Here is a 27,384-nt window from a genome sequence, read left to right as displayed (position 1 = left end):
CTTATTCATCAAAAACGTAGCTACATACGTTTTTATCTTTTTAAACAGAATCAAGTGTAAATAATTTTTGAAATTAATTTTTATTATTGTTATTGAGTCTAATAGTCTTAACGTGCTATATCAGAGGTTCCCAAACTTTTGGATATGCGACCCACCTAGCAGAATCCCATATTGCTTGCGACCCACCAGGTACCAAATGCATTAATTTTGTGAAATTAGATAAAAATGAGTTCGCGTTAGATTGGACAAATTATAATAAATTGCTTTATATCCCAGCATTCTATTTCTAGTATAGTCATTTTTTGGATTGGATTTGGATGGAATTTGAATTGAATTTGGGTTGGATTTGAAATTTATTCAGATTGAATTTGAATTGGATTTCGATTTGATTAGGATTGGATTTGAAGTAGATTTGGATTTGATTTAGATCGGATTCGAATTGGATTAGGATTGGTTTTGGATTGGGTTCGGATTGTATAGGACTTCTTTCTTCTTGCCCAAATATCGTATAACAAAAAAAGGCCGTTGACCTCGTCAGGTTTGTTTTTCTTTAAATCATACAATCATTAGTTAGACCTTAATTCAAAATATGGAATAGATTTGTGGGACAAAATAGTAACAAAATTATGAATTAGGAATTGTCTTTCGCGACCCACCACTGAACAGCCCACGACCCCCCTGGGGGTCACGACCCACAGTTTGGGAACCTCCGTGCTATATGATTTAGTTTAATTTAGTATTGGTAGCTTTTGACGTTTTTGTTCTTCTTTTTATGTAAAATCATGTTTAAATTCAAAATTAAAATTTTGTTCGCGTCAACGAGAATACAAGTCGTCGATATGGTTTGTGTCTTGAGTACTTGACAGCTATAATCAATATGGCAACGAAACTATGTAATGTTCAATGTAGTAAAGTTAGCTCGATGTCTCCGAAGGCGCGAACTCTATATCGCCATTAGAAATTTAAATTGGCGCAATTGCTAAGTAACGGGTTAATTGTTGCAGAAGGTTTCTTGTTCAAGAACAAACTTAAACTCGTTCATTTCGCTTCCATAACGGCTGGCATATAGAAGTTTTGCGAGTTTTAAGAATTTCTATTATAGAGTTTGAGTAAAGTTCAGTTTGTCGAGGTAACTAAAGTGATTGGAGTGATTTTGTACGTGATTGTAATTAGCTTTTTTGTTCGTTCTTAAGATTTGATTCGATTGTCGATGTAGCCGACTCTCGCAAAGCTCTATTTTAAAAGTGTAGTGTACTAAAAAAGGTAAATTTTTGTCGAACTACTCGTTATCTATTAAATGTTAAATAATGTTTCGCGTTGGACTTCCAGCGCGTGGTGCTTTTTTGGTAATTTCCGTTCAAGTAGATGTAACAAATCTGCTCCGTGTTAAATAACATAAAGTTATATGTTGTTTTAAATTTACGCGTGCTGAAATTTTACAGTTCCTTATTTTATTTGAAAACAAAAAAAGAAGCAGAGCATGGGAATCGAACTGGTCTTCAGAGTGAGAGCCTAACTTGTTAGCCTCTCGGGTATTTCCGCTTCATAATATCGAGTCGATCAAAGTGTAACAGGTTAAGCGTTTTTATGGTTCGATAATTCTTCATCAAGTTGCACGATAGCTAAAATTTACATGACACGGAAACTCCTTCGAGATGGAATCGTTTGGGACTCAGTAAGCTGAATGCATCACAGATTTCTCGCCAAAATGTCCGAACATCGTTTAGTTATGGCGATGAAATGCTGCGACAGTACCGTTATCTTATTGGGATATTCGAATATATTTGTAAACGCTTATGTGAATAAATTAGGTTCCATCTGCGGTTTGCATGCAATGGAATGGGGTTTGTTTTGATTTGTTTTGACAGTCACGTGCTCGTTCACCAAGGTTTCCGATACAATCATGTAAAATTAAGATATATTGAAAGGAAAATTCAATCAATTTTATCATTTACATCACAGAAACTTAAAATTATGATCTGGTACACATTATATTTTACATTCAATTGTGAATTCCGTTGTGCCTAATTTTCATAATATTTTACTGTGTAGATACAAAATTGATCGCTCGCATCGCTCCTTTTGCTGATCTCCCATTGTAAGATTTGAATGGAATTTGGACAACTTGGTTGAGTAAAAAGGCTTTCTTTCGAAATTTAATTCGGTAACATATACTTTTTATTACACCAAAATAATCGTTGGTAAATTTCAATATTTTTGTCAGTTTGGTTTTGAATAATTCGGTTCAAATCATTGGAGAGAGGTACTGAGAAACAAACATTTCAGTTGTACAATAGTTCAGCATTTAGAAGTTAATTCAAATTTGGAAAATAGTAAGTCCACGAATTTTTCTAAGAACATTCCTTGATAAAATTCACAAAGATTGTCTGCTGGGATAAGCGAGATTCCTTCCCAATTTCAAATTATAGGCATTTTAGTTCAAAAATAGGACTCTACCGCGATAGAGTTTTCCTTCGACCTTAATTACTACTATGAAACTCGATTTATGCATATGCATAACATGGGATAGATTTAGTTAAAAAAAATGTATTGTGGTGGGGTTTAATCCCACATAAACCAGTACGCTAGACAGATGCTTTCCCAACTTAGCTTTGAAGAACTTCCGTCGTCCTCCGCAGTACTGATGGAATCAAATTCCCTGGTGTTGGGAAGCCGAGCTCTCGTAATCCATCTTCAGAACTAACTATCTCTCATGTGTTGTTTGTACAATGCCAACCAAGTAGGAAGAGTCTGGCTGCCACACACTTGCTTCATCAGCAGCTGCACTCGACTAAGTGGGGTTGAGTAAAGTTGTACCAGTCGGTTTTGTGAGGTTGTCCTTATGCATAATACGAGTTACAAACATAGTAATTAATAACCACTCCAGGTGGCTCAATACCCGGAATATATGTAATTAACGTTGAATGTACTGAACTCAATCTTGCTGGTTTTCACGTTCCACAAAAACGTTTCCTTATCTTATACCTTTCCCCTTAAAAATTCCACATCGTGGCACCTGTGAGAGATCGTAGAGTTCTCTGAATCGTTCCTCAGTAGGTGTTCAGCTTACAATCCTTCCCCTTTCTCGGCATTCGCAAGGGCGTGGCCAAGGAACTTTTCGGGTTGGAAATTTTCTCGACTTCGCTGGGCATGAAAGTATCATTTTGTTAGCCTTATGATACACAAATACAAAAATGGTAGTTTGGCTCAGAAACATTGTAGTTAATGACTGTGGAATAGCTTGAAGGCTGGTTTACAGTTCGGAAAACATGTCACGGGATTTGACTCCCACATATTTATAAAGGGCGGGAGTTTCGTTTTCCCGTGCCTAAATCTCTAAAATCTCGCCCCATTGAAATGCATTGGGGACCAAATCCCGTGACACGTTTTCCGAACTGTAAATAAAATACCCGGCTGTATATCATATTGGTTTGGCAAAGGATGTCTGAATAAACACATGGTCGGTCACACCATCAAATCGAGTACGATATCAGTACAAATTATATCGATTTGCTGTTTCGCTCAACCGACAGTTCGTTGATCTATTGATATTTATGTATTGCCATTGAGCTGACTTCAATGAATTATCGAAGTCGTGCACCTAAAATCGTACTGTCTCGTTATCCATAAAATTGCACAATATAAAAGCATCAGCTCGGCCCAAGTGTGTGTTAAATATGGACATTCCACCTATAACCACATCTACCGCATCGCGATACAACTATTTCGGGTTCATAGCGGGTAGAGTCGTACCGTTAGAAGCTCTGTACGTCTACACGCTAACTTTCATCTACTCAGTGACTGTATTGCCCTCTCTTTTTTTCGCACGGAAATTTTACTCAATTTCCGTCAAAAGCGGAAATTTTTAAAACTATGAGTACACCCGATTTTGACGGGAATTGAGTAACATGTCTGAGGGAAGAAAAGAGACCGCAATATAATTTCACTCAGTCACTGAGCAGATGAAAGTTAGAGTGTACGGTTGTAATGTTTGCCAAACCAAAAATTCAAATTCAATCTATTAGGGTGGCTTGTAGATCGCCACCGATAGGAAGACTTGAAACAATGAACACTTTTATATTCCAACCATTATGATGTCGAAATCTCAATTTACAATTTATTAAAATTAATTTAACAAACGAAATGAACTAGTTGATTCACGCATACTACTTATGAATACCATAGCACTAGTTACGAAAAATTCCGCTGAATAGAATTGCCAACAACAAATACCAAACGAAACTTAAAATTCCGATTTCACCTGTATTGGTCACCAGATGCCGAGTCGACTAAAAGGGGGAGAACCTTGAAAAATTCGCAATGACACCTGAACGGTAGCAACGCCGAATTCCGGTGCCTTTGCCTCCGAAAACCATGGCAGCAAAAGTTTGGCGCCCCGAAATGGGGGTGAAAATGAGGAAAGCGTTTGCATGCCGCGAGGTGTTGAGTAACTTTGTACCTCATTGTTGCACGGAAGTTCCACTTGAACTTGTTCGGCCGCAGCGGGACGTGTCTGATTCTGGTGAGCGGCAAACGAAATAGATTGGATGGTGATAGTTTCTAAAAACTTCTTTCCTCACATTTTCTCTACTAAATTTAACACGGTTATGCAAGACTGCGGGCTAATTTGTTAACAGCCTTGACCGCTGCCTTTCAGACTCAAACCGGCCATAATCTGATCCTGAAAATGTCAGTCCACAAATAGAGGCGTTAATGCATAGAAAATTATGCCCGAAATAGATGCAACCGAACAAACGATGATAATGAAAAACGGCTTGGATTTTTTATGATTAGTTTAAGAAGGGTTTCTGCTTTGCCATTTTTTCCCGGAGGTTGAAGCACACACGACTGCAACATACGTGCCACGAAATGACCATTCCTGTGTCTTAAGAAGCATGGCCTTATAGAAATTCATACAATGGTCGGCCAAAGAAAGTGGATCACCGTATCACTTTTTGCATTTTCATTCATTGCAGTGCCACTGAATGGGAGTAGGAAGACAAAGTGCTCAAATGACGGAAATGAATAGTGAGGAAAAACAGCTATCTGACCAAGAGCACTAAATACTAGCAAACATAGAGTTCTTTCACATTCATCTTCTACCAACATGGACTTGTTTTAGCCCAATCGAAACGGGATTTCCCAATTATGAAAAGTGATTTACGTAGCAAAAGATTTCAGCGTTCCATTAAAAGTTTTTTTTTCTGAACTTGACAGAGACATTAAAAATCGAGTTTTGGACACATGACTCCGTAAGAAAGTTGTCACGATGAATAATTTATTCAAGCGTTTCGATATCCACCACGCGGCTATGAAATCTCTGGTCAAAAAGCTCGAGAAGCACTAGACGTTCACTGACCTTCCGGAAAAAGAAAGAAAAGCAGGACCAGATGACCTGAGTTTTGACCAGATGGCAACCAATTTATTGAAAACCCGAGCAAATTTATGTCGTTTCGTGATTTGACAAAAAAGGCTTGATCACATAATAAAATAGTGCAGTTTTTGTAAATATTTTATATTTACATAAAACTAAACAAAAAGACATGAAATATATCATCAAACTATTTTTCGTACCGTTTTAAATTTAACAAATTTCATTTAAAACACATGTGTTTATTTTTGTTTTCATACAGTACTTATGTGGAATCGTTTACGTTGATGAAAATAGATTATCAAAATACACTTCAACGTGTAACTCATATGCCATCCATAGCCACAGTGGATCACGGTTCGTCAATATACAAATAACATGTTTCCCGTAATGAAAGGGTTCCAGTGGAAGGAAAGAGCACCTGTAACGATTTCCTTGGCTTGCAATAAATCTGTAATTAACGACGACTTCTACCTTGATGAAACCTTCTGGACAATGCATTTAGTGGGTGGCCTGTTACTAGAAAGCAAAGATCTATACCAAACGATCCCTGCTTGAATTAAACCCTGGGGCCGCAAAACGCGTGCTACCATAATAGAGTCCACCTTCAGTATAAACAACGTTGCAAGGGGATTGTGGACAAGCAAACAGTTGTAGCTATAAATTGTCTAACACTCTTCCGCGCTGTCCTCGGGCGGATGTGAGGGAATTCATAAGGAGGGTGCTTTGACTAGGCCCATAGTCGTTAGTTCCGTCTACATGAGCGTAAACACCTGCCTCCTCCGTCATTTCCGCTGGCTAAAAACGGATGAAAAGTGTCATGTGAGTTGCTGCTAGAGTTGAACGGACATGATGGGAAAAAACGTGCTCTCTCTACTTCCTCTTGGCAGGACTTTCCCTTTCTCGAGTTCCTTCCGGTTCGCGGAAAGCTTGACCGTCCGTTTCACAAGGACTTGGAGGTAAAAACAAACATCAGTGAAGACGATGCCGTGGAATCAGCAAAAAAAAAGTCGTCTTCCAAGGAGGCCAACTTCAAGCGGAGACCGAAACGGGTTTGACCCAGTGAATTGGTGATCGAAGGGCCCAGTTACGGTGAGTTCGTGAACCAGCTCTGATGTGTGTGGTAACTTGGCACGGTGTGGTTGGTACTATGCTGCCAAAATATTCTTGAACCTAGTGATTGAATTTGTGAAGTGATGATCTGTTTTGCAGCAAGCGATTGGATTAACCGAATTGGCTGAGAATGCGACGACGATGGGGAATCATCCTCGATGTAGTTGACGATGTAAAACCGGATCAGTGATACGAGTGCTGCAAATGTTTGATTATTATTAACCCTCTGCTATCTATTTTTCTTTCCTACTTGCAATGTGTGATTTTTCGTTCAGGCCACGACCACCAATGGCGATACGGCATTGCACCTGGCCGCCCGACGGAAAGACGTCGAGATGGCCCGAATTCTGTTGGATTACGGTGCGAATGTGGACCTCCAGAATGGCGACGGACAAACGGCACTGCATATAGCGGCGGCCGAAGGCGACGAGGCGATGGTCAAGTACTTCTACACCGTGCGCGCTTCGGCGGCAATCATAGATAATCAAGGTAAGCTAATTATGTGTTAAATATTCTACCATATTTGGCGTGTTTGAACTGCTTCGGAGTAATGACCCATTCGTGATATTCGCTTTTGGGATAGTAACTAATAGAGATGTCGGAAATTAATTGATTACTTCGATTAATCGATTCATCGATTAATTTTGAATCGATTACTATCCAACGAATAATCGATTCAATAATCGACAAGAATCGAGTAATTGATTAGTTACTAATCGATTAATAAGGGTTTTACGACATCATAAGGATGTCGGAAATTAATTGATTACTTCGATTAACCGATTCATCGATTAATTTTGAATCGATTACTATCCAACGAATAATCGATTCAATAATCGACAAGAATCGAGAGTAATCGATTAAATCGATTAATCAGGATTTTACGACATCTCTAGCAATTAAGTGACACTCTCCTAATATCTTCATCAAAAAGTTCCTCTTGAATTATTATGCCGACCTCAGCAACACTTTTCCATGAAAATCCAAAAGCTGAGCTTTTTTTCCTAAATTAAAATCTTCTATATAATAAAAATGAGTTGAGTTCCTTCCTAACGATTTAACTCGCCAACGGGTTGACCGATTTGCAAGATTTTCTCCCTAATCGATTCGCTTTAGGATCCGCAGATTAATCCACCTAGCGTTGGTGGTGCCTTTCTCACATTTAGTTAAGACACCAACCTTATATGGGGTTTATATGGTCCGATGTACCATTTTCTTCATAACTTTTAAACGCAATGACCGATCGTAATAAAATTCAATAGTGATCAACAAGGCTTTGTCCCCTGTCGAATGAAACTTGTAGCCGCTTGGTGCATTTTAGCAGAACCTCTACCATATGTTGGGTTAGAAATGATAAACATGAAGAATATTACCCAAGCAACCAAAAGTTCACATTTTACTTAAATTTGTTCCTAACCGAACCAATTAGTTGACTTCAAAGTTCACTTTTGCGCTCCAGCCATACAAAAAATTACTTAAAATGCAAGCTTATTAAGCCAAACCATCCCACACATATAATTGCTTAAGATGAATTGCGTACTACTCTAATTTAGTCATTTCTAAAGAAATTACACTTTCGGAGGCACATAAAGCCAATACACCGTTTTCAGTACTCACAAAAATGTTTTTAGATCACCTATGCATTGACATTTGTGCTGCCAAAATAAGAAATGAGCCAAGGTGAGAGATAGGACGGGCATGGTTACAGTCATTTTGGGACTCTGTCGAGAGAAATGTTGGAGTTGGAACAGTATTTTCATGCTGATTCAATGCTGATTGAATAAACTTAATACACTGGATTTTGTTTTCACACGATTTACATTTTCTCAGTTTTCCACTCATCCTAAATGTTTAACGTATATTAATTATCATGTGATTTTTCTTTGATTTATTCTGGATTTTTTAAAGGTGGGAAGAGTTTGGTGGCAAATTGAAGTCACACGATCAAAAATACGAGCGAAAAAATCGTGTAAAACAAAATCCTGTGTAGAAGTAACAGACTTCTTCTTCTTCTTCTTATTGGAATTACATTCACACACTGGGACAGAGCCGCCTCGCAGCTTAGTGTTCACTTGACCACTTCCACAGTTAACTGCGAGGTTTCTAAGTCAAGTATTATTAGGTAAGTTTTTTTTAAGTATGCATTTGACCTCTAGCTTTCCAACATAACCCTTAAAGATGCATGGCATTTCTCAAAAGGATTGTCAAGAGAAACCTTTCGATATTGTGATAGCTGAGTACAATTAACGTATCGTATGCCTATAATAACAGACATTTTGAAGGCATTTCTTTCTGCAGATTTCTCTGGTACAGTATTCAAGCGATGTTGCTGCTGTTTCCCGAAAACTTTGAATTTCCAATAATCTTGATAATCCGAAAAAAATCCGTGATCCTTGAAATCCGAAAAATGCTCGGTAAATCCTAAATTAAAGGAGAGGTTACTAAAATGTGAAAAGAAACACCGTCTTCGACCAAAGGTCGTACAGACTGACACTTAACACCTATCATGAGATAACGGACAGGACGGTGGAGTTGGAGAATTTTTCGACCACGAAAAGTTTCCTCCTTACCCTTACCTTACGAACCCACCTTCTTAGCACGTGCGTCTAGACGATTGACGTCGCTAACCGCACGGCCATGAAGCTCACAATAACTTGAAATTATTTCTAATAGATATGTAAAACTCGAAAGTCTTATGTATCTTTAGCTCTTATGGTTTTTACATATCAAAGTTATTGGGAATCCCACGACATTTCTAGATTTTTATGTCAGAGCTGTTTAAGTCATCACTGGATGTATTGAAATAGCTGTTTGGTAGGCACACTTGCGGACAGCTGAACAAAAACAATAACTTTTTTGTGTTTGACTAGTAGAAGCGTAAGTACTAGAACGCTAGTGGCGCTGTAGTCATTAAAAGCCAGTTGTTTCCATTTTTGCCAAAATATGCTTCCACAAGCCTAACTTGGCCGTTTATCATGCATCATGCTGTAGTACATGTTTTGTTTCATCATCAACATTGGCTTGACACTTGTAGTACCGGTACTTTGGCTGCCAGATCAAAGTGACCTAGATGTTAGTCATGCGAACAGGAGCGACATTAGCAATCTAATACTTATGCATCTATTGTTAGACTATAGGAATAGGAAAAAGTTAGCCCCCCCTAGAATTTTTCCCTAGTTACGCCAATGGCGGCAACTATATTACCACCAACAAATTATTTTTTTTCTGTTTATCAACAAAAGCTCTACTTATTATTTCCCACGTAGTGGCTGCCTAGTAATCCCCCAGATGAATTTGAACCATAAAAAATTGAAATGTCAATTTGAGAACAGTTTTTTTTACGAACAAATCGTAAATTTCGAGTAGAAAAGAATTTTCAGTTATAATTCGTTTAACCCTTATGCGGCCGACGGGGTACCCGTGTTCCTTTTTCAAATTCAAGTGGTGATATTTCAATGAATTTTTATAGCTGAAAGCTGAAACTCGGTGACATCTAAGAACTCCATAAAATGTAGGGACGTGGGGAGGGGCATCTGATTTTTTTACCACTTGGATGGCCGACAGGGTACCCGTGTTCCACTAAATTGATATTTTCATAACTTTAACAATTTTCTACCGATTTTGATAATTTTGACAGTTTTAGAAACAGAAGCTCATATACTTTTTACCCATGGTCAAGGTTTACAGTTTTTGTCCATGGTTATACAAGAAATCTTTGAAGTAAGGCTTAAGAGTCTACACACGTAACCGAAGCACTATCAACCAGTTTCAAATGTATTATATGCTCAATGCGCTTCTTAGAATAGTCGGAGTTTACAGAATATGTTCTGGGTCGCCAAAAACCCCTGGAGTAAGGCCTCAGTCATCCAAGAAATCCCTGGAATGAGATCTTAAGGTCTGCTAACGTAACCAAAGGTCTATCGTGCAAATTCATAAACGGTACATGCTCTTTATGGTGCTTAGCATATAATGCTTTCACAGTATATGTTCCGGGTCATCCAATGCCCTTGTTGTTTTGTGAGTTCCAGGTAGTCTACGAACTCCATACAGTCAAGGTCTTCGGAAAAATCTCCGTAATGGAGGCGTTTATCGAAAAATAAACAAGTTGCGTTACCCCTTCTTGGTATACAGTTGTGTTTCTTGTAGTTCTTGTTGTTGTCGTGAGTTCCAGGTTGTCTACAAACTCCATACAGTTAAGATCTTCGGATCAATCTCCGTAATGGAGGCAGTTATCGAAGAATAAACAAGTTGCGTGGCCCCTTCTTGGTATATGTGTGTATTCCGAGTAGTTCTTGTTGTTGTCGAGGACTCCAGGTAGTCTACGAACTCCATAGAGTCAAGGCCTGGGGATCGACCTCGGTAACGGAGGCAGCGTTTGAAGAATAAACAAGTTTTGAGACCCCTTCTTGATATATGTTTGTATTTCAAGTAGTTCTTGTTGTTGTCGTTGGCTCCAGGTAGTCTACGAACTCCATAGATTCAAGGTCGGTGGATCAACCTCCGTAATCGAGGCAGTTATTAAAGAATAAACAAGTTGTGTGACCCCTTCTTGGTATATGTTTGTATTCCAAGTAGTTCTTGTTGTCGTGGGCTCCAGGTAGTCTACGAACTCCATACAGTCAAGGTCTTCGGATCAATCTCCGTAATGGAGGCGTTTATTGAAGAATAAACAAGTAGCGTTACCCTTTCTTGGTATTTGTTTGTATTCCAAGTAGTTCTTGTTGTTGTCGTGGGTTCCAGGAAGTCTACGAACTCCATAGAGTCAAGGTCAGTGTATCAACCTCCGTAACGGATGCAGTTATTGAAGAACAACTGGGAAGGACGGAAGGTAGCGGTTTTCCTCCAATACCTTTTCCGAACTTAATCTATCACATGTTGTGCATATGCATAATCGAGTTTCAGACATAGTAATTAATTTCCACTCCGGGTGGCTCAATACCCGGAACATAGACAATTAACTTTGAATGTACTGAACTCGAAAGGCGATCCCTCTTCGCTTATGTGGTCGGGTTGTGATCTCACGACCAACTGGCACAACCTCACACAACCTTACTACATCAAGCGCCGTTGGTGATGAAGCAAGTGTGCAGGAGCCAGATAATACTAATTACTCATCCTCCTTGGTTGGCATTGTACAAAAACATATATTAGAGAGTTAGTTCTAAGAATGTATTGCAAGAGTTTGGCTACATGCCCGGTGCTGGGAATTTGGTTTCATCAGTACCCGCTAAGCTGTGGAGGACGACGGAGGTCCTTAGCAGCTTATTAGGGAAAGCACCTGTCTAGCATACTGGTTTCGTGGGATCAAACCCCACCGAAGTCCTGTAAATCAATCTCCGTAATGGAGGCAGTTATCGATGAATAAACAAGTTTTGTGACCCCATCTTTGTATATGTTTGTATTCCAAGTAGTTCTTGTTGTTGTCTTGAGCTCCAGATAGTCTATGAAATAGAGTCAAGGTCGATGGATCAACCTCCTTAATGGAGGCAGTTATTTGAAAATAAACAAGTTGTGAGACCCCTTCTTGGTATATGTTTGTATTTTAAGTAGTTATTTTCATTGTCGTGGGCTCCGTAGCAAGGCAAAATACGTGAATGGAATCCGTATTTTTTTTGTCGAAGAGACTTACAAACTTATTAACAGCTTATTAACTCATAAATGATTCATAATAAGCTACAGGCAGTGAAGGTTTAGGCAAAATCAGGGGTAGACAAAATCTGGGAGTGACAAAATCGGGTCAACCTCATCTGAGTGAATGTACGCATTCCTAGTACAGTAGCCGTTCGATAACTGCAAAATGTTTACTTTTCAGTTATCGAATGCCGTTCGATAACTGCAACGCACTTTAGACATCAAACGGTTGTCAATCGACGTCAGATGCAATAAAAGTGCATCTAAATGTGCAGCGCAATGCAGCTGTCATTGAGTCTGACATCGGTTTGAAGTTTAGCGGTCCGATAACTGTAAAACTGTTGCAACTATCGAATTGCAGTTTAAAAGCATTGCAGTTAAATGACTTGCAGTTATCGAACATCTGCTGTAGTTTTTGTTTTTGCCATGGTACTAGGTAGTCTATGAACTCCATATCGGAATGATCTGCAGATCAACCCACGAACGGAAAGCTATTGGTACATGTTTGCATTTCAAGTAGTTCAAGTTGTTGTCATTAGCTTTGGGCAGGTATTGAAGAATAAACAAGATGTGAAACCTAATCTTGATATATTAGCATTCCAAGTAGTTATTGTTGTCTTGTTGTTGTTGGTTCCAGGTAGTATACAAACTCCATTCATATCCCTAATATGAAGTTGTCTACTCTTTGGAAAAGAAAATGTAAATAAATTGGAACGATACAACTTCACGCCGAGAACGTGAGGGAAAAACGGGCTAATATCGCAAAGATCATGTACCATATTAAAATTAGATTGAGGACACTCCTCACGGAATCCAAGTTTCAAAGTGCTCGCGTTTTCGGGGGCACACCAATCGATACGGAGGCGGCGCACAACTGTCATTTTTGTTGATTTAGCTTTGCTGCGTCGCAGCATGCGTGAAATAATAAAAATGACAGTTGTGCGTTACTTCCGTATCGAGTGGTGTGCCCCCGAAAACGCGAGCACTTTGAAACTTGGATTCCGTAAGGAGTGACTTCAAAGACCCTCTAGATATTCGTGTAAGCCTAGGAGTCTTATTCCATAAATTTCTAGGATGACCATTAGCATATGCCATGAACGCTTTTTTTTATTATTTTTTTTATTGGGGCCCTCCTTAGCCGTGCGGTAAGATGCGCGGCTACAAAGCAAGACCATGCTGAGGGTGGCTGGGTTCGATTCCCGGTGCCGGTCTAGACAATTTTCGGATTGGAAATTGTCTCGACTTCCCTGGGCATAAAAGTATCATCGTGTTAGCCTCATGATATACGAATGCAGAAATGGTAACCTTGGCTTAGAAACCTCGCAGTTAATAACTGTGGAAGTGCTTAATGAACACTAAGCTGCGAGGCGGCAATGTCCCAGTGGGGGATGTAATGCCAACGAAGAAGAAGAAGAAGAAGATGAACGCTTTTTATTCTAGAACCCCAAAGGCATGTAGCAAATCTAAAACAGGCTCTGGTGTAGATCCTAATGCCTTACTCCAGGGTTTTCTTGGATGACCATGAACATTTGAAATGGGTGCATTCTATTCTACGTACCATAAAAGGCATGTATAACTATTCAAATAGGCCGAAAGAGCTCTGGTTACGCGTGAAGTTCCTGAGGATTGTTCAAGTGCAATGAAAGCGGTATATTCTATGTACCACAAAGGGCATATGCCACTTTTGAAACAATCCGAAAGGTATCTGGTTACGTGTGAAGATCCTGAAGCCTATTCTAACATTTTCTTGGAAGACCATAAACATATGCAATGGACGTATTCTATTCTATGTACCACAAAGGGTATGTACCACTTTTGAAACAAGCCAAAAGATCTCTGGGTACCCATGCAGATTTAAAGGCCTATTCCAGGGTTTTCTTGGAGGACCATGAACATATGCAATAGAGGCGTTCTATTCTATGTACCACAAAGGGCATGTACCAGTTTTGAAACAATCTAAAAGATCTCTGGTTACGCGTGTAGACCTGATGGCCTTTTCCAGGGTTTTCTTGGACGACCATGAACATATGCAATGAAGGCGCCAGAGGACTTATCCGAGAGATTTCTTCGATAGCGCAAAACATATGTAGTGATCACATTTGATTTCAAGATGCGCAAAAAGCGTGTACCACTTTTGAGACAAGTCCATAGACCCATGGTTATGAGTGTAGACCTTAAGGCCTTACTCCAGAGATTTCTTGGATGACTCGGAACATATACTGTGAACGCATTCTATGCTAAGTACCACAAAGAGCATGTACCGTATTTGAATTTGCATAATAGGCCTTTGGTTACGCGAGTAGATCTTTAGGCTTTACTCCAGAGATTTCTCGGATGACTAAGACCTCATTTCAGGGATTTTTGCATTACCCGAAGCATATACTGTGAACACTTTCAATTCTAAGAAGCGCAAAGAGCTTGTAGCATATTTGAAACTGGTTGAATGGCCTTTGGTTACGCGTGTAGACTCTTAAGCCTTACTTCAAAGATTTCTTGTATAACCATGGGCATAAGCTGTAAACCTTAACAATGGGCAAAAAGTATATGAGTTTCTGTTTCCAAAACTGTCAAAATTATCCAAATCGGTTGAAAATTGTTGAAGTTATGAGAATATCAATTTATGGGAACACGGGTACCCTGTCAGCCATCCACGTGTGTTTTTTTTTTGTTGGCCGCATAATGGTTAAAAATGACAAAGATAAGTTCCCGTTGGTATTATTTTTTTAATCTCTTGTATTAGATTATGGCGTGAATAGCGTGAAAAATGCTTTGCCTTTCTTGTATATTTGGTTTTTGAATTTTTGACGAAATTGTGTGTTTTTCTAGGGCCCCTCCTTGGCAACAAAAGTGCAAACATTTTTTTTTGCGCTTATAATGCGTTTTCCGAATAGCATTCTTTACTAAAAAATGTAACATGGTAAACTAGTTTTGATTTGTTTAACGTAAAACCTACCCAAGAAACCATGAAGCTATATAAACTTGTAAAATATACAGCCCTAAAAGCTGACTTAAAGTGAAAAAGGGCACTTATAAGACCGAATTAATGGTTCATTACTTTGACATGTTAAAATAAAGCATCAGTAAAGCATCGGTGCATTCGTAATGCTGATGTGGAGTATCGTTGTCTGATAGTTGATAAATAAATGCTGCTTCACATCGTTAAAACTGATTTAATACAATTAGCATGCCGTTGATGATTGATATATGTGCAATATTGTAATGCTTGGTGTTACTTGGGTAATTTAAACTAGTTAACCATATATTTTTTTATGGGATTTGGTGAGGCCATATAGTAGGCATGAATTTAATAAATATTAGATGGAATGTCTTCACCTGTAATAAGGCGAGCTTAGTTTGTGTTTAATGTTTTTTCTACGATCTTCATGATAAATATGATATGTTTTTACACTTCACGGTAATTATATTTTTATGTATTACATTTACATTTTTGGTCAAAAAACCAATGAAGCATGAGAATATTGCCAAAATGATGCACTGTTGAGCTTGGAATTCTTTGCCCTTCACTAGAAGGAGTTGCCTTAAGTTCCAGCGAAGACGGCTAATAACAAGACACACAGCTGTCAAATTCTTGCATATACAGTGTGAACATCATGTAGACTTGCGCCCCCTAGCGACTCCCAGTAACATTAACATGATTGTGTGCGTGATCAACTCAAGCTACATCACATGTGTTCGTTTCCGTTTGATGCAAGAAGAAACGCAAAAGCCATTTCTTTTTGCATTGACCATTCCGAACCACGAGGGGTTTCTTTCCGGAAAAACATCTTTTGCATGGATGATAGCAAACGCTATTTGCGATGATTCGATGCAACGATAAATCGACGAAATTGAATGGCTGAAACCGACGCAACTATTCGGATGCGAACTTCATTAATTAGGAAAGGTACATCGTCCGGTATCGTAAAGTAAATTCAGAAAGGAACCTAGAAAAAAATGGAGTGCAATTGTCGCTGAAAATGCAAAGCACTATTAACCAACTGATTTTGTCCCTATTTGATTTGCGTTCAATTATTTTCCGCGATTTACAAATGAGGACAATGTATACTGAGAATAATTTGTCTTATTTGAATTTATTATCCCACTGGTAGCAGATCTCGCAAAAGCTATGAATCCGAACGTGCTGTTTATTTTTACTAATAGTAGTGCTAGTTGTCGTCTGAATGTGTTTCAATTTCAAGCAGGAAACGTATTCCGATGAAAACAAATCTTATCTTGCTGGAAAGAGACAGATGATTAGCCTTTAGCAAGCTCTCTAGTCCTCGTGCTGTCTAAACAAATTCACACACTTCATCTTAGTGTTTCCGTGACCCGATGAGGGCGCTTCGAATGTGTAGACTGAAAAAGAGAGGGAGCTGTGTGTCTTGTTATTAGCCGTCTTCGCAAATGGGTTGCGAGTGATTTGGGAATCTCGAGCTAATTCAGTAGCCGCTAGGTTGCGAAGGCTGACGGAGGTCCTTTGTAGCTTAGTTGGTTAAAACACCAGTCTAGCGTACTGAGGGTCGTGGGTTCAAGTCCCATCGAAGGGAAAGTGGTTACCTCCAATACATTTTTCAAATCAATGTCTTCCACATAATGTACATATTCACATATGAGTTTTCACAACATTGCAAATTAATGTCCAAGTCGGGTGGTTTAATCCCCAGAAATAGACAATTAACTTTGATTGAACCGAAATAAAAGTAACCCAGATATATTTCTCCTCACGATTTCCTGTAGTAAAATATTATTGACAGAATTTTGAACAATTCGCCATGTTAAAATAATCCCAAATAGATCCTTCTTTTTGACATCGTGTCAAGTGTCCAAGTTGATATTGTTCCACTTCTCGCTAAATTCATTGTTTTCATTTTTCGGAGTCAAGTTCCAGCGTGAGAGACGTCTCTGTTGGCAGTCTGGAACCGAAGACGGCTAATAACAAGACACACAGCTTTTCAGTCTACACATTCGAAGCGCCCTCATCGGGTCACGAAAACATTAAGATGAAGTGTGTGTGAATTTGTTTAGACAGCACGAGGACTAGAGAGCTTGGTAAAGGCTAATCATCTGTCTCTTTCCAGCAGGATAAGATTTGTTTTCATCGGAATACGTTTCCTGCTTGAAATTGAAACACATTCAGACGACAACTAGCACTACTATTAGTAAAAATAAACAGCACGTTCGGATTCATAGCTTTTGCGAGATCTGCCACCAGTGGGATAATAAATTCAAATAAGACAAATTATTCTCAGTATACATTGTCCTCTTTTGTAAATCGCGGAAAATAATTGAACGCAAATCAAATAGGGACAAAATCAGTTGGTTAATAGTGCTTTGCATTTTCAGCGACAATTACACTCTATTTTTTCTAGGTTCCTTTCTGAATTTACTTTACGATACCGGACGGTGTACCTTTCCTAATTAATGAAGTTCGCATCCGAATAGTTGCGTCGGTTTCAGCCATTCAATTTCGTCGATTTATCGTTGCATCGAATCATCGCAAATAGCGTTTGCTATTATCCATGCAAAAGATATTTTTCCGGAAAGAAACCCCTCGTGGTTCGGAATGGTCAATGCAAAAAGAAATGGCTTTTGCGTTTCTTCTTGCATCAAACGGAAACGAACACATGTGATGTAGCTTGAGTTGATCACGCACACAATCATGTTAATGTTACTGGGAGTCGCTAGGGGGCGCAAGTCTACATGATGTTCACACTGTATATGCAAGAATTTGACAGCTGTGTGTCTTGTTATTAGCCGTCTTCGCCATTTGTTCAAATTAGAGGAGCGTGAGTATTAAAAATGTCTGGCGGCTACACACATTGTTCATCAGCAACTGTACTGACCAAGTGAGGTTGTGTGAGCTATTTGCCAGTCGGTCGTCAAGCTCAGACCCGACCGCATTGCGTAGGCAAGAGCACGCAACTCAGGTTCAGTTCAATTTACTTTGATTCGATGTTCTGTTCTGTATTTCGATATCTCTCCCTATGTCGATGGTTTCCTCGGCCTCTTCAATCTACATACATTTGGCCTTTCTACATCTCGATAACCGACCTATCCCGATCTCCTCTGATCATATTTTGTTCTTAAAATTTTGACGTAAACTACGTCTAAGGGAAGACTCGGATACAGGGTGACAAATGAAAATTTCCAAATTCGAGACCGTCACGAAATCATGTAATATTTTGAATTTTAATAGTGCCTCTATCTTACGATGGATTTTGGAGATTTATACATCAATCGACTCGGAAATTCTCTACCAATTTGTCTGTTATATTGAACCTTTGGGTCATGAGCGTTAAAATAGGGTATTGGATCATTTTGGCAGCACCCTCTTTTCTTGTCCGCTAGAGTCTCGTTTCGGCCGTCGCCGTTCAGTGCGGTTGGCTTTTGGACTCTGCTTTTTGTGCGGTGTTTCGCACAAAAGGTAGAACAATGGAGCCGGAGCAGTGACCGCGGTCGAAACAAATGTAACAAAAATGCGTAATGTAGTGCATGGTGTATAAAAAGTGATGCAGATAGGGGCATGTTTGTGCAGGCATGAGACGATCAATTGTTATCAATGCCAATGCCCTTGCTAGTAATGCAATCATCGCAATGTAATTGCACAAACATGTTTATATTAAAAAACGACTTTGGAAAAATGTTGAGCTTTTCTTTTTGCAAACTGAAAACTAATAAGGCCGTTACACATATTTATTAAAAATTATGGTCTACGCAAGGTCAAGGGGGAGGGGGTAATCTTCTTCTTCTGAATCGAGCGGCGTGAATTTTTTTATTGTCTTTATTAATGAGGTTTTCGGCCCTTGACCGGTTCACCTCATGGCGTGAAAATTTGAATACAGAGGTTTTTGGGGTCGGGGAAGGTTCTTAAGAAGGTTCGAGACCCTTCTTCTCTTTGAAACCTGGATCCTATACAAATGTAACACCAATTTCATCATAACTCGAGATCAAGCAAATGGAAACAAATCTGGCGTGAGGAGGTTTTGGAAGGAAAGATATGTTTCTGTGGTGGTTTGCAACGCCTCCCCCTTCTGGAAAGGGGGGCTCCCATACAAATGAACCAAAAATTTCTGCATAACTCGAGAACTAATCAGAGAATAAATCAATTTTAGGCGAAACAAAGTTCGTCGGGTCTGCTAGTAATAAATAAATATTAAAATGAAAAAAAATAAGAAAACTTCTCGGATTTGTTAAAGAACGTTTTGAAAGTTCTCAAAATTTACCGGGATTTTTTTTTGTTGCCCCTCAAATTGGTATTTTTGAGCAAAACAATCCGAAGGGGAGGGGAGATATAGGGGAACGGTTCGGCACTTCATCCCATAGCTCCTATTTCCATCCCATCAAAAACAAAGCATTGAAAAGGAATTTGGTTTGTTTCTTATTTTTGTGATTTTTTACAGCAGTAAGCACGCGTGTTAGCAAAAAGAAGCGACGAGATTGGTGCTGTATTTCTTTGTTTTGCGATGAGATGAATATATGTTCAGTATGATGGAAAATGGAACAGTTCCCTTATTTAAAAAAATATTTATATCGGCCTAATAATATTTTGTCCGATTAAATGCGCGACTGAATCAGAAAGATTTAACTTTGATTCAGGAAGTGTGAATGCACTTAAGATATTTTTATAATACGTGGGTGAAAATATGCGGTACTTATTGTACACGACAAAAGCTTTGGAACGTATACGTTATTGAAAAGGGCTATATGAGTTACAATAGAGATATCACCTTCTTGCTCCCTGATTCAAAAGTCTTGCAATGATATTAATAAAAAAATGGTTGCACGAATATTTTATCCATGGTGACATTCAGTGTTGGTAGAATTATACTCAAATCTGAAGCTAACTCTGCGATTCTCTAGGGGCATCGCGCTTGAGTTTCTCGGACAGAATCGCATCGCTTCGCTTACTTGCCGAAAAATTATTTCGTAAAAAGCGTCAAAACGCAATCGAGGCGTTTATATATGTTTTGTTTATATATGCAATTATTAGCCATTGTTTTAGACGAAAAACAGTTAATTCAATGCATTCAACAATGAAGAACACGTAAATTTCATGCAATGATGCAAATTGCGATTCGAGTCATGAGCAAATCTCTGGGCCATGATTCTGATGGGATTTGACTCACGCATGGTTTGAATCGCCGATGCGATTTGAGATTTTGAGATTTTACCAACAATGGTGACACTGCCAGATAGTGGGAGTTAGATTGTAATAACACACACACCCTCTTTTCCTGTCCGCAACGTTACTACTCGCGCGCATCACAACCAAATTAATTTGGTTTTGGTACATGATTGACATTTTATGATTTCTAGAGATGCACGAAAAACAAGATATGCCAATGGTTGGAATATTTCTGAATAACAAATGTTGCAAACGGAAAAGAGAATGCTCCCCTAGAGCTTATTGAAATATTTCATCAAATGCTTCAAAACCCAAATGTAGGCAATTCGGATCCAAGAAAGGCATTATTACCACTGAGGAATAAATTTGGGTTTTCATAGTAAATTTTTAAAACAATTGTCGTATCCAACAATTTTCATATCTTAAGATACGCTAGTTTTGTTCGAAACCAGTGACATAAGTAATCAAATAAATTTTCTAAAAATATTCATTCATGATGGCACTACAATCCTTAATGAACAAAACTGCCTTACGTAGTTTACGTTGGGCGGTTGTGTCTTGTACATAACCCTTCTGATTTTTTGGTACATTTTACGCTACTACAGCTTTAGAAATAACAAAAATATTAATTACGAACTTTTTATCGAAGGCCCGGAGACCTATAGTGTGATATACCAATCGACTCAGCCCAACGAGCTGAGCACAAATCTGTCTGTCCGTGTGTATGTATGGGGAATCTGCTCAACAGACATCCTGGGTTGTTCAGGAAGTGCGTGGTTAGGGACCACCTCCAACAGCGAACGATAAAACGACGTTCCAGCCAACTTCATCTTTGCACATCCTCCGAACTAGGTTGTCCGGGGTAGTGTCCAGACCACATGTGGCAAGCATGTGGTCACGCATTGTGCGAAAACGTGGGCACACGAACAACACGTGTTTCGCCGTTTCCTCTAAACCTGCGCACACCAAACACTCGGGCAAGGCCGAGCAAGCCAGCTGCGTTACCTGCACTGTGATTTTGCAGCACGCTTAAACGCCGGGCACATCAAACCCTCCATGGGGTGCTTGCTGTTCACAGCTTTGCTGGAACAAATCAAGCAATTGCGAGGGTTCGTGCAGCATTGTGCCTTATGTCCCTCCAATCCGCAGCGTCGGCAGAGATTGCTTCTGTCTGGACCTTTACAGTCCCATTGCTTGTGCCCCGGTTCCAGGCACTTGAACTCGTAGCCCCGTGTGTATGTATGTGTGCACAAAAGCTAAGGAAAACATTAGACAACTTCAGTAATCCTTAATCGATTTTCTCGCAACAAGTTTTATTCGATAGAGGGCAAGACCTGGTTGATCACTATTGAATTTGATAAAGATCGACCGTTGCGTTTGAAAGTTATAAAGCAAATGGTACATCGAAACGAGCCATATAAACGCCATATAAGGTTGGTGTCTTGACTAAATACGAGAAAGGCACTATATCACTACTACGCGAATTCTTCTTGTTCTTGTTATTGGAGTTACATCCCCACACTGGAGCAGGGCCGCCTCGCAGCTTAGTGTTCATTAAACACTTCCACAGTTATTAACTGCGAAGTTTCTAAGCCATTTTTAAGTTACCATTTTTGCATTCGTATAAGGCTAGCACGATGATACTTTTATGCCTAGGGAAGTCGAGACAATTTCCAATCCGAAAGTTTCCTAGACCGGCACCGGGAATCGAACCCAGCCACCCTCAGCATGGTCTTGCTTTGTAGGCGCGCGTCTTACCGCACGGCTAAGGAGGGCCCCTCTAGGCGAATTAAGTTGGGTTTTTGAATCTAGTTTCCATTTCAATTTTCCTTCCATTCCTCGATCTCTCCCTATCTCGATGGTCTCTTCAATATCAAGATGAGGAAAGGCAACTGTATAAATAAGTTCCACGAGTGGTTGGTCCGGAATGCGTTAAATATTCGCCTTGTAATATCTACTCGAGTCGGCAGTTACATTGAAGTGCTAAATTAGAATTAACAGATAAATTGATCAAAACAAAAATATTTCATTTCAATTTCACAAGAAAACATATCACTTTTTGAACGTTCACTGGTCAAGTTCATCTATTTTGTCCTGCCATGCCATCAGATGTCGCTTCAAGACTTGCTCAAAAACATGATGGTTTAGGGCAGACGTGGCCTTTAACATACTCCAGACGTATTTCAGCCCAAATTCTGGCCAAAAGTCAAAAACAATATTTTTAGAAATCTCCATATTATTTTTTTTGTATTCTCAAATAGTAATACTAATTTGCCATGAGATTTTTGGATCAATATTGACTACATGTGAGCAATGCCGGCTGCCAAAACTATACCATAATTTACATGCTAGTTTAATCGCAATTGTCACTGAAAAAATGTTCATGTTTTATCGTGTTTTTCTGGGTTTTTATTGATTTTAAAGATAAAAATTTATATAGGTACCAATAATGAGGGTATGTAAAAACGTTTCCAAGAATAATTCGATCTGAAATTGTTTTCAGGTGATCCATAATGATGATATTAATTGCTAGCTTTTTTACCTTTTTTACAAAAATATGTTTTACAAAATTAAACTTTTGATTAGGTTCCAAACCCGATCAAGCAACAAAATTGTCAGCGTTGGGAGGATTGGAGTTGCCCTAATAAGCTCCATGAAAAACATTCAACGCATCCTCACGCAATCGTGAGTTTTTTTATTTTAATATAGTGAAATTTGCTAAGAAAAGCTAGACAAAAATAAAATGATGATGAGCGACAAAACCCACATAAATGGTTCGCTTTCAATGAAGAGCTGGAAATAAAGCGGTTGAAGAGCAACGTATTTATCTGAGCTGCTCCATTGATTGTAATATCAATACATTATCCAGGGTCTTCAGCATTATCCGATGACAAATCACATCTTTTCGGAAAACTTAGTAATAATTAAAGAAAGAGGAGGAGAATACCACTCGTCACAAGCACGCTGTAGCTTCCTAAAGCAGCGTTCTTACGCCAAGTGATGCTCTTCCTAATAACAATAACTGACGCCGGCATTGGTCATACTTCACTACTAGTTTAATACAAAGAGCACAAAAACAAAAAAAACGCTTTGCTGTTAATTGAATGCATTTACAGAAGATAAAATGAATGACATAGTTTTGGACACACTTTTACAGTGCGTACTCCTATTTGGGACGGTGAAATTCATAGGGTACAGGTCTGGCAAACTCACCGGTCGCGATTAACTTGAAATTAACCCTGAAAACCCCTTAGTTGGGTTTTCGTCACTTTTTAGGCCGGCGTCTAATTCTGTCGTGAGACCCAACCCCTGGTACCCAAATAAAGACGTGCCCACGATTCGATGAGGTTTTGTAGAGCTAGTTCCATATACGTATTTTGTATTATATTATTCGGAAAAAATATTTTAAGCTCTTTTTAGTGGAATGTATTCAACCGTCTAAGACAAGTTAAGTAACTCCATTTAATTCCACCAATTATTTCGATATCTTTGCAGATACGTATTTCGACCACAACTGTGTGGTCGTCTTCAGTGTCTCGAGCCGAGCCAAGACGACCACACAATTGTGGTCGAAATACGTATCTGCAAAGATATCGAAATAATTGGTGGAATTAAATGGAGAATACTTAACTCATCTTAGACGGTTGATTATATATTTTACTTTCTTATGTAGCAGTTCGATTGGCTTCCTACAAGTTCGATGTTTTGGAAGTATTTTAAATTTTATTTCTTATATTTCACCATGCTAAATTTCTGTGATGTCACTAATGTATGTAGGTATGCACAACAGCTTCGACTTCGCGAATTCGGTTGCACAACGAAAGCCAACGCCGTGTGCGTCATCAACTATACTTCGAGTAGTAATGAAGACACTGCAACGATGACTATTGTCAGCCCTGTACTAATGATTGAGGCCCCAAGTTTTACAAAAGTCTTATCAGCTTTGGCCAAAAACTATACACGTCATTTCGACTCAGAATTGAATGTTTCCAGGAAAACTTGTTGGGGCTATTATTAATACCCCATGATAAATTCGTTTTAAAAGTTCTAAACTCGGGGGGCACTGGATCTGATGATGCATTTCAACTTGTACTACATAGCTGAGCGAAAAAAATATGGTCCCCAGCACAAAATGAGCGAGAACAATGCGTTTTATCATCACTTCCCGGTGGTGGCTGTCTGTCCAATTTATTTTTTTCGCACTTATACAGGTTCCATCAACACATGACTTGTAATGATTCCAAACAGTTTTTGCCTCTTGCTTTTATCGTTATTCATTATTTATTGAGATCGATTTCTGCAAACCCTGGTTTTAAACGATACGATTTACAAAGCTATAATTTACTAACTAGAAGAATCTCCCATCGTTTCCTTCCAGATCGTACACCGATGCATCTCGCAGCGGAGAACGGTCACGCGTCAATCATCGAAATTCTGGCGGATAAGTTCCGGGCCAGTATCTACGAGCGCACTAAGGATGGCAGTACGTTGATGCACATCGCCTCGTTGAACGGTCACGCTGAGTGCGCTACGACGCTGTTCAAGAAGGGTGTCTACCTGCACATGCCGAACAAGGGTGGGGCGCGGAGTATCCATACTGCGGCCAAGTACGGCCACGTGGGCATCATAAGCACTCTGTTGAACAAGGGCGAAAAGGTCGACGTGCCCACAAATGTAAGTATCGATGGGAGGTTTGGATGAAATTCCCAAAATTTAAAACGTTTCTTTTTTCATTTCATTTCAGGACAACTACACTGCCCTTCACATCGCTGTTCAATCCGCCAAGCCGGCGGTGGTGGAAACACTGCTGGGGTTTGGTGCCGAAGTGCACGTTCGAGGTGGTAAACTGAGGGAGACTCCATTGCACATTGCAGCCCGCGTGGCGGACGGGGATCGGTGCGCACTGATGTTACTGAAGTCTGGAGCCGGTGCCAACAAAACGACTGACGATGGGCAGACGCCCGTGCATGTGGCTGCCAAGTATGGGAATGTGCAAACGTTGGATCTGCTGCTGGAGGACAACGGTGATCCGTTGATAAAGTCGAACGTAGGACTGTGAGGTTTGTGCAAAATGAGATTGATTGATGAACATCTATGATTTTGTAGGTCGGAGAAACTCCATTACATCTGGGTGCGCGAAATTGTCATCCGGATATTGTGAGGCACCTTATCGACTTCGTGTTGCAGAAACATGGGAAGGAGGTGCTGAAGAGCTATCTGAACTTTACGAATGAAGACGGCGCGACGGCACTGCACTACGCCTGCCATGTGACGAAGGATGAGGTGAAGTCAGGAACGGGCGATCGGGAGATTGTGAGGATGCTGATTGAGAATGGGGGCGACGTATCGCTGGCGACGAAGTCCACCCAGGAGACATGTTTTCACGCGGTTTCCGTAGCTGGTAACAACGATGTTCTTTCAGAAATGATTAACCACCTTTCGACTGCGGATATTCAGAAAGCGATGAATCGGCAGTCATCGGTCGGTTGGACACCGCTGTTGATCGCGTGTAATCGAGGTCACATGGATTTGGTGAATACTCTGTTGGCCAACCATGCGAGGGTGGATGTGTTCGATAACGAAGGCCGGTCGGCGCTGCACTTGGCGGCCGAGCATGGCTTCCTACAAGTCTGTGATGCACTCATTACCAATAAGGCGTTTATTAATTCTAAGTCACGAGTCGGTCGAACGGCTCTCCATTTGGCCGCTATGAACGGGTATACGGAGCTTGTGAAATTTTTAATCCGAGATCACAACGCGGTGGTGGATATTTTAACACTGAGAAAACAGACTCCACTACATCTGGCCGCAGCCAGTGGGCAGATGAATGTTTGTAAGCTACTCCTTGAACTAGGTGCCAATATCGATGCGACGGATGACGTTGGCCAGAAACCCATTCACGTGGCTGCACAAAACAATTACTCCGAAGTTGCCAAATTATTTCTCCAGCAGCACCCAAACCTTGTGATGGCCACCAGTAAAGATGGCAACACGTGCGCTCACATAGCTGCCATGCAAGGTTCGGTGAAGGTGATAGAAGAACTGATGAAATTCGATCGGAACGGCGTAATATCGACGAGAAACAAACTAACCGACTCGACGCCTCTTCAGTTAGCTGCGGAAGGAGGCCATGCGGACGTCGTGAAGGTCCTCGTACGAGCGGGGGCATCATGCACCGACGAAAACAAGTCAGGTTTCACCGCTGTTCATATGGCGGCAAAAAACGGGCACGGCCAGGTGCTCGAGGTTATGCGGAGCACTAATTCGCTAAGGGTGTCCAGTAAAAAATTGGGTTTAACGCCGCTGCACGTAGCTGCCTATTACGGTCAAGCGGACACCGTGAGGGAGCTATTGATCAACGTACCCGCAACGGTTAAATCTGATTCTCCATCTGGCACATCATTAGTACCTGAATTAGGGAACGAGTCCGGGCTGACTCCGCTGCATCTGGCGGCGTATTCCGGCAACGAGAATGTTGTTCGACTGCTACTTAACTCCGCTGGTGTTCAAGTCGATGCTGCGACTACGGAAAATGTGAGTATCAGGCAGATTTAATGATTTATGATTATACTCTGGTTTCTTTTCAGGGTTACAATCCCCTGCATTTAGCGTGCTTCGGTGGGCACGTTCCTATCGTGGGCCTACTGCTGAGCAGATCGGCCGAGCTTCTTCACAGTGTGGACCGGCATGGGAAGACCGGTCTGCACATAGCAGCTATGCACGGACACTATCAGATGGTGGAGGTCCTGCTGGGTCAAGGGTCGGAGATCAACGCCTCCGACAAGAACGGCTGGACTCCTCTCCACTGTACTGCCAAAGCCGGTCATCTGGATGTCGTGAAGCTGCTGGTAGAAGCCGGCGGATCCCCCAAATCCGAAACCAATTATGGCTGCGCTCCGATATGGTTCGCCGCCTCGGAGGGTCACAACGACGTGCTCAAGTATCTGATGCACAAGGAGCACGACACCTACGCACTGATGGAAGACAAACGGTTCGTCTACAATCTGATGATCGTCTCGAAGAATCACAACAACAAGCCGATCGAGGAGTTTGTCTTGGTTTCCCCTGCACCCGTTGATACTGCCGCAAAGTTGTCAAATATTTTTATTGTTTTATCGACTAAGGTAAGTTGACAAAAGCCTTT

The 27,384-nt window shown here is 40.3% G+C and overlaps 1 protein-coding gene across 6 annotated transcripts in view; it reads left to right on the top strand.

The window, feature by feature from the left end:
• The window catches only part of LOC134212860 (serine/threonine-protein phosphatase 6 regulatory ankyrin repeat subunit B-like), a 224,217-nt gene that overhangs the window by 134,130 nt on the left and 62,703 nt on the right, over nucleotides 1–27,384 (top strand). For all 6 annotated transcript variants that reach the window (XM_062691111.1, XM_062691107.1, XM_062691106.1 and 3 more), the window contains 5 exons: nucleotides 6,760–6,973; nucleotides 24,619–24,914; nucleotides 24,985–25,287; nucleotides 25,347–26,774; nucleotides 26,828–27,364. In XM_062691111.1, the coding sequence (XP_062547095.1) occupies nucleotides 6,760–6,973; nucleotides 24,619–24,914; nucleotides 24,985–25,287; nucleotides 25,347–26,774; nucleotides 26,828–27,364 (2,778 nt within the window). The remainder of the gene's footprint in view (nucleotides 1–6,759; nucleotides 6,974–24,618; nucleotides 24,915–24,984; nucleotides 25,288–25,346; nucleotides 26,775–26,827; nucleotides 27,365–27,384) is intronic.

Source organism: Armigeres subalbatus, chromosome 2 (genome assembly GCF_024139115.2).
Source record: "Armigeres subalbatus isolate Guangzhou_Male chromosome 2, GZ_Asu_2, whole genome shotgun sequence".
Lineage (NCBI taxonomy): Eukaryota > Metazoa > Arthropoda > Insecta > Diptera > Culicidae > Armigeres > Armigeres subalbatus.
Note: the sequence above shows the minus strand (reverse complement) of the source record. Positions and strands in the feature narration are given on the sequence as shown.